We start from the raw sequence: 8921 nt of genomic DNA on the forward strand, positions 1-8921 counted from the left end.
CCCTTATCCCCGAGTGGCCTCCGGGCCTTGATAAGTGGTGACTTCCATGTAAAAAAAAAAATCCAGAAACAGACACTTGGTACTCCATATGTGATTGTGGGATGGCCTTCTTCACCAACGCTATGGAGCGTCACACAGTAAGACACCGACGAGCGGCGGCCATACACGATCAAAACCCTGTGCTTTATCTGTGCAAAAAAGTGTAAATCACGCATGGGCTTCACAGTTATCAACAGAGTAACAGAGTTAATTAAAAAAAATGATGAAGTAGACGTCGTCATCTACATGGATGGACTACCATAACTTTATATATATATACATATATATATATATATATATATATATATATATATATATATATATATATATATATATATATACTAGCAAAAGTACCCGTCATTGACTGGGTTCAAAAACAGCCTACAGAAAATGGACTCTGACTTATGAAAGTATGATAGGTTATGAAAAGGAAGGGTTGTAAAGAGATAGCTTCGAATTTAGGTGCATCAAATCCAAAGCAAAATATAATGGAAGTAAAAATAAAATAGATAAACCTCATAATTTATTATACCATACTTGTTCACACTGAAACACTTATCACAATATTCTGTGGATCTATATTAAAAAACCTTGTTAAATTTTGTGACATATTTCCATTCTATGGAGGTCGGGCGCGAACGAACAGTCCATAATTTTATTATACCATATTTATTCAAACAGAAACATAATTATCAAATTATACTTACGCAGATAGATATGAAAAGTCTTTATTAAAGTTTGTGCCTATTTCCATTCTATGGAGGCCAGGCGCGAACGCAGACCCCACAATTTTATTATACCATCCCTATTTAAGTTAAAACATACTTATCAAAGTATTCTTATATACATCTATATCAAAAACATGTGTAAACGTTTTTTTTTAATTTTTAAATTTTTTATTTCCATACTTTGTGAACCAGGCGCGAATGCAGACCTCACAATTTTAATGAACCACCGTCCTGCCAGATCAAACAACCCATTCCTGTGTCTCGAGACATCTTCTATCATTATATGTAATCAGTTTTCTATAATAGTCAACCATATAGGAGCCTATTCATGACCAGATGCACACACACATACACACACACACATACACAGACATTCAGCTTTATATTATATATATATATATATATATATATATATATATGAGAGAGAGAGAGGGGGGGAGAGAATCTTCTGCATATTATCCACATAAAGTTTAAATCCCGTCACCCCTGTGATTCCATGCATTTTAGGCTGGTGATTCACAGATCTGACACGTGGAATCATCTGTGAGTCTTTATTGCCCAAAATATTTTTTCCTAACGTACTATCATCTTACTACTCACGTATTAAACACTGTTAAAGTAAGTGGTTAAAATCGATATATATATATATATATATATATTTTTTTTTTTGCTATTATTTCACCCCAAACAAGGCACAGTGCCACTTTGTTGTAAGGAGCTACTAATTAATAGGGATTCTATGTAAGGAGTTAGGCAGCGAGATATCTGTTCAAATTACTCTTGAATTTCTGCATGTCATTACACTCGGGAAAGCAGAAACTCAGGAGGGAATTCCAAAGTCTAGCAGTTTGAAGGAAGATACAGCATATAGGGATCTACAGTACAGGGGTGAGATCTTCGCTTCTTGATGGGTTTGTCAGTGGGGTATCTACGTTGAGGGGGTACAAGTGCTTTGAGTTTGTCAGAGCATATTTTATTAAAATGTTTGTAAAACAGGCACCGGGATGCCACAGTTCAACGATGGGACAGAGGTTGGAGCTTAGTTGCTAGTGTGGAATCTTTTTTGTTTTGTTCCCTATATAAGAGCAAGAGACTAGTGGCAGATACATCAGCTCATATTCGACAACACTAGTTCATGGGCGAACAGTAGTTTTGTAAAGGTACAGATGTGAGTAACCTTCTAGCACGTTAGAGAGAGCCCACCTTCTTCGCTGCAGGCTTGTCAATTGTTTTCAATGTATTTGTTCCAATTCATGTTGCCTGTGAATGTTAAGTCTAGGAGTTTGAACGAAGTACTTTAAGGTAGTGTATCATTAACCATGGCAATCGATGGTTGAGAAGGTTTCTTGTAGTTATTAAATGAGAGAAGCTTATTCTTGGCAGTATTGAACAGTACCATCCATTTACAGCCCCATTCCACTAGAGATTGGATGTCTTCCTCTAGGGTTTTAGCTATTTTCTTAGATGTGTGTTCATTCGTTTTCCTCTCAAGTATGTTATAGAGTGTACTGTCATCAGCAAATATACTCATCTCAAACAATTTTATCAGGGAGGTCATTTATGAATATCAGAAATAGTAAAGGTCCAAGGATCGACCCTCGTGGCACACCTGCATTTATATCATGTTGCTTTGATCACGGACAACCTGGACTTTTCTTTTATCTAAGAAAGATTTGAGTACGCGTCCAGTATTACTATATTATTTAATTTTCATTAGAAAACCATTGTGTCAAACCCAGTCAAAATTCTTAGCTATGTCTAGGGCTACTGCTCTAGCCTCCTCTACCTTATCTAGTTCATGGTATATGTTCGAAGATTACAATTAGGATATAATAATCATATCATCGGTGGTATACCAGGCTAGAATATGAACCATAGTAAACCCAGAAACAGATAAATTCTACATAGGTAGCACTTCAATGACCTTTAAAAACAGATTCTATGGCCACACACTATCAAGGAATAATAAAGCACATGTTACCGACACCTCACTGTCATTACACTACTTGAGGTTAATCGAGGCGAACAAACACCTTCCATCAAATGGAAAATTCTTAGAAAGGCTAAAACATGTAGTTCACTAATTTCACCCTGTTATCTATGTTTAGTGGAGAAATATGAAATTCTTAGTTTTAAAGACCGAGATACATTATTAAATGTAAGAGTTGAATTGGCTATAAACTGCAAGCACTTTAGTAGCTATGCTTTAAATAAACTGTAAAATAATAGCCCCCCCAGTAGAAACTGTAAACTCATAACCCCTCACTCTTAATATTTTAATCAATAATTAAATGAACCGAGGTAAAAGGAAATTGGATTAATTATACTCACTATAAACCAACATACCCCTAATTAATAACGACTATCACCTAACCACAGAGGAAGACGCTCACATAAAGCAACTTAGCTATTTTTAAGGTAAGAACCATCCCCTACCTACACGAATTATTATAGAAAACAACGCTACATTAGTAATTAACCTCAGATGATAACTTAACACTTTAAATGAACTGAACACTCCAATAAGATTAATAAATATATGCTATGTATGCACCCATTTATATGTAGATAGTCTATAGATATAACTCCTAGAACTAATCATATTAACCTATGAAATATATAAATATTATAGTATTAGAGAAAGAATTAACTACATAAATTTAAAAAAAAAATGACAACCATCGAAAATTAGTATATATATATATATATATATATATATATATATATATATATATACATATAAATACCTTTGCCACGATAATTACCCAAATATCACTGTATAGGATAGGATAGAGTATATATACCAATACACCACATTTATTTAATTCTTAATTATAGGCCCATATATCCATTTAAAATAACTACAAACCCAACCATAAGGACATATATATTATATATAAACAAACAAGTAAGTAAATAAATAAGGAACCCGAAAAACTAAAAACAAAGGAAAGAATGTAAAAAAGAATAAAAAAGTAAATTAATATATATATAAAATAAATAAATAAATAAAAAATAAAAACACTTATCAATAGGAAGTAGCCATCTGTAAAGAAAGGACAACAAAAAGCAACCTAACATATAGGTAGAAGAAACTATAGGAATATAAAAGTAATTTAAATCAAAGCAATAAAAGTAGCCGCTAGACTAATAGCATTCTAACCTCCCAACTGTCAACAGCTTAACCGTATGGAACGGCATTTTCCTCCTCACTCCTACTCTGAAAACTAGGAAACTATAAATAAATAAACGAATAAAAAAACGAGAGATAAAAAACAGAGATAAATAAATAAATAAATAAATAAAAATACCGCTTGTCAAAAGAAAATTAAAGTCACCGCCAATAAAAGATATACAGATATACAACCATAAAAACAACCTAAGAATATGAAAAAATTTAAATCAAGAGCAATAAATAACCAACAAGCCAAAAGAATAACCTAACACCTCCCTACTAATGATGGCTTATTAAACACGGAGAAACAGCATTCTCCCTTCCCCCATCACACCTACGAACATACCCTACTACTCACATTCACAACGCATACATCCCAATTTTCCCTGGAATGTAGATCGAACCCAAATATCTTATAAAATCCAATGTGGTCTTGACACCCGTTTCAATATTAATTTTTTTGGGTCTGATGACGTGTTGTTTCTGCATTGGCACTCCACTGAAACATGTATGCACATATGTAACCAATAATGTTTATACAATATATATATATATATGAACGTCTGTGTGTGTGTGTCTGGTCACGAATAGTCCTATATGGTTGACTATCATAGAAAACTGATCACATATAATGATAGAAGATGTCTCGAGACACAGGAATGGGTATCCTTAATCTGACATAATGATGATTCATTAAAATTGTGGGGTCTGCGTACGTGCCTGGTTCACAAAGTATGGAAATAAAAAATTTAAAAAAAATGTTTACAAGTGTTTATAGATATACATAATAATACTTTGATAAGTATGTTTTCACTTAAATAGGGATGGCATAATAAAATTGTGGGGTCTGCGTTCGCGCCTGGCCTCCATAGAATGGAAATAGGCAAAAACTTTAATAAAGACTTTTCATATCTGCGTAAGTATACTTTGATAATTATGTTTCAGTTTGAAGAAATGTGGTATAATAAAATTATGGAGTGTTCGTTCGCACATGACCTCCATAGAATGGAAATATGTCACAAAGTTTAACAAGATTTTTTAATATATATCCACAGAATATTGTGATAAGTGTTTCAGTGTGAACAGGTATGGCATAATAAATTATGGGGTTTATCTATTTTATTTTTACTTTCATCATATTTTACTTTGGTTTTGATGTCCCCAAATTCGAAGCTATCTCTTTAAAGCTTTCCTTTAAATCAGAGTCCATTTTCTGTAGGCTGTTTTTGAACCCAGTCAACGACGGGTACTTTTGCTAGTATATATATATATATATATATATATATATATATATATATATATATATATATATATATCAAGTCATCAATGTGGTTAGTAGAGAACCAACAATATTCGAAAGATACATATAAGTATCTGTTTGGTTGTTTTTGTCTTTTATTCAATGTTCTAAGAGTACCTTATTTTAGGATGAGGAGTATTCGAGAGTGTAGGATATACAAGAGAGATATGCTGTAAAATTTTGTAAAAATTAAAAGGCGCTTGTCAAGAATTCCATCCATACTAAAAAAAAAGAAATAAAGATAAAGAAAAATCTCTATGATGTAATACCCTCGACGGCAAGAAAATATTGTATTCTAAAAGTCACGTAAATTGATCGAGTAATTTTATTTTTATGAAATTATCTCTATCTCTACTATTATATAAAATGAACTTTGTCTGTGTGAGTTCGTTCCCAATGGACTCCGAATCGGCTGGGCCAATTTTCATGAAATTTCACACGGATGTACGTTATGTGCCTGGCAGCGTTCTTAGAAAGGTATTGTATCGGGATGTCTTCGATAAGTATCGATAATCGATAATGGATATAATTCGATGAAAGCAGGAACAGCCGATTTTGACCAAAGTTAGCACCTTACACAACCTAACATCACAAGTGCATTTGAGAAGTTTTATTACCACACAAGTCGAAAGGTCCGGCATATAAAATCAACAGCGGCATCTTTGATATAGCAGGGGCGCGTTCAAAATGTACGTTTCTGTTTAAAGCAATATTACATCATGATACTTGACTTTTTCATTTTACACAAAAATTCAAGCGATTATCACTGCACAAGCAGGAAAACTAGGCATATAAAATCAACAGTAGGTTCTTTGATATGGCATAGGCGCGTTCATAATGAACGTTTCTATTCAGAGCACAATTAAATCATGATACATAACTTTTTCATTTTAAACTTTAATTTAAGTCAGTATATATATAAAAAATAATTTTATAAAATCAACAGTAGGTTCTCTACAGTGCAATGTAGACTACAATTTATTCTGGACTAAGTCACTGAAAGGAGGCATGTGACGCTTTCTCCCAGTGCACCGCGATGGGTCCCCAACTAGAGCAGGTAATTAATCGATTTGATTGAAAAATAGTCGATTTCACCGATTTCGATGAGAATAAAAATATGGGTTTGTGAAACATTCGCTGCTCATCATTCAATCCCGAGCAACGTTGGATCTCCATGCTAGTTGTTAATAAAAGACGATTTATTTATGTAGGTCAATGTGGTCCGGTTGCCCCACTGAAAACTTACCTGCAAAGAGTTGCTTTTTAGGGGTATTACCTCCAACCTCCCCATGATAAGAACAGCTTACGGAATAAACACATCCAACCTCCTCATGTTAAGAACGACTTTCAGAATAAACACTCTCAACCTCCCTGTGTTAAGAACGGCTTTCGGATTAAACACGTTTTGCAGGTAAGTTCTTAGTGAGACTAACAGGGAACATTGATCTTTATGTACATACTAGCGGGGGGGGGGCTTTGGCCTGACGTAAAATACTCTTAATTATGATATTTTAATTCGTCCAGATTTCTTATATATAATTATAGAGTTGTGATTTCAAAAGTAAAAAAAAAAGTATTTAGGTGCTATCAGCTAGAATCGAAATCGAAACTGTAGCATTCAAAGCTGGTGGCGTTACCCATGTACCAACGTGACACACATATAATGCGATTAAAGATTAAAAAATAAAAATAAACTAAGATGAACGTACAAAATGTTTAACGATTTTTTCAATTTTTACCCATTTTTGATTAATTAAAAACAATTTTAACCGGCTAAAGACCCATGAAAGATAAAATATTTGACCAATTAAAAACAATTTTAACTGGCTAAAGACCCAGAAAAGAACGGCCTGTAAAAAAAAGCAATCGTTTCAGGCCCCTAGCACCGCTCTGCGACTTTTAGTTTTAGAGGAGATAGGGTTTGAAAATATGGAGACAGACAGGCAGACCGACCGACAGACAGACAGACATATAGCCGTTTATATATTAGATTTCTATTTAAAAAATGATTTGAGAATTTTAAGTAGGACGATTCCTGAAATGAATGTGATATTATTTTGATTCATTAAAGACACTAGCTACGAACATTATAGACGAATCTTTGGTAAAGTAACGAGGATTACCATAGACCTCTCTCCCCACACTTTTGAATAGCCTTGCGCCTAATTTATTTCGACTGTATAATTCCTTCCGAAATAAATAAAATGTTCACACTTTATGACTAAATTTGATTTTTCTTATTTAAAAATAAAATTACTTGATCAATTTAAATGATTTTTGGAATATGGTATTTTCTTTCTGTCTTAGGCACAGGCTTCATACAAATTTTTCTTTGTTTCCGTTCAGGACGAATTATGGCCAAGCGCCAATAATGATAAAAAAAACAAAACAACAACAACAACAATCAAATAAATGGTTAAGATCAAATATGACGGTTGTTTAAACGGTAAAGGATTTGAAGAAATATTAAAAACATGTACACAGAGAATAAATATTTTCAAATAAAAAAGGGGTGTTACAGAACGAAGATATCATCTTCCAAAAATTACGTCATTTGATCAAATAGGTTTGTTTTTTTTATTCAAGAAAAGCAATTTTTACGACTAAGCAAGTCGTAGTGTTTTCGTAAGGCATGATGAAATCTGATGAAATAAATAAAAGGGAGACAACTCAAATCGAAGTATCGAGATCAAAAATCAGTTTTATGCTTGCTGCAGTTTATTAGTAAAATCGCTAAAATTCGTAAATTTTATATTATCTCAGTTAAAACAAAAACTACTTGATCGATTTACGTAATTTTTGGAATATGACATCTTCGCTCGACGTTCTGCCTTTAGTAAGTACATAATACAAAATTTTCCGTATTTTCTTTACTTTTAATTGCCACCATAAGTGCCAATTTGAATTTAAAAAAAAAAAACCAAAAAGGTGTTGCTTTACCTGCCACGGCGCCGGCAAAAAGATATCCGACAATAAAGATTCGTATCATATTTTAATGAAATTGTGTAAGTAGGCGAATCCGCAGACCGAGAAACGAGAACTCTTTTAGTATAAAATGCTTTCAGGGTCCTACAGGCTTTTTATATGCAGTCTCAATTATAATCGCATTCATTGGTTGCCAAGACCGTCAGCTGATCTTTTCAGGGTGTAACTTCTTTTTATTTTTCAAAACGAGGCTAGATGAATATGGCTTCTGCGACTGTATGTAAATCTGTAAGTAAACTGCAAACTAAAGCTTATCAAAACAATTGAAATATTCTCAAACCAATGAATATTTTATAGGTTGTGCAAAAACAATATCGTTTTCTCACATATGTTACTTTTATATATGATTTCTGAATTAATTCATTGATATATATATATATATATATATATATATATATATATATAGCCATGTTATATATCATTTTGAAGCGCATTTTTCGCTCCATCGAATCGTCTTATTCGTTACCGTTCTCAAATCTATACATTCATTTTTTGCAGGCTTTTTGACAGCATAGACAAAATTCAAATTCGCACGATTTTGTTGTTCCAGTTCAAACTAGGCCGAAAAGCTGCCGAGACAGATCGTGATATCAATGATACGTTTAGGCCAGGAACCATTAACGAACGTGTGACACAACGGTGGTTCAAGAAATTTCGCAATGGTGACGAGAGCCTCGAAGATGAAGACGGCCGT

The 8921-nt window shown here is 33.2% G+C and overlaps 1 protein-coding gene across 5 annotated transcripts in view; it reads right to left on the reverse strand.

The window, feature by feature from the left end:
* The window catches only part of LOC145291442 (uncharacterized), a 114476-nt gene extending 106015 nt beyond the window's left edge, over window positions 1-8461 (reverse strand). For 3 of the 5 annotated variants that reach the window (XR_013869417.1, XR_013869418.1, XM_080137287.1), the window contains exon 1: window positions 8183-8431. Coding sequence is in view for 3 of the 5 variants with exons in the window: in XM_080137287.1 (XP_079993413.1) it covers window positions 8183-8231 (49 nt within the window). In the remaining 2 variants the exon portion in view is untranslated. Of the gene's footprint in view, window positions 1-8182 lie in introns of all 5 variants that reach the window. The other 2 variants (XM_080137286.1, XM_080137288.1) reach the window with 2 other exon arrangements.
* Between the last annotated feature and the right edge of the window lie 460 nt (window positions 8462-8921).

The sequence above is a fragment of the Euprymna scolopes genome, chromosome 12, assembly GCF_053919585.1.
Source record: "Euprymna scolopes isolate OS-2025 chromosome 12, ASM5391958v1, whole genome shotgun sequence".
NCBI classification, from domain to species: domain Eukaryota; kingdom Metazoa; phylum Mollusca; class Cephalopoda; order Sepiida; family Sepiolidae; genus Euprymna; species Euprymna scolopes.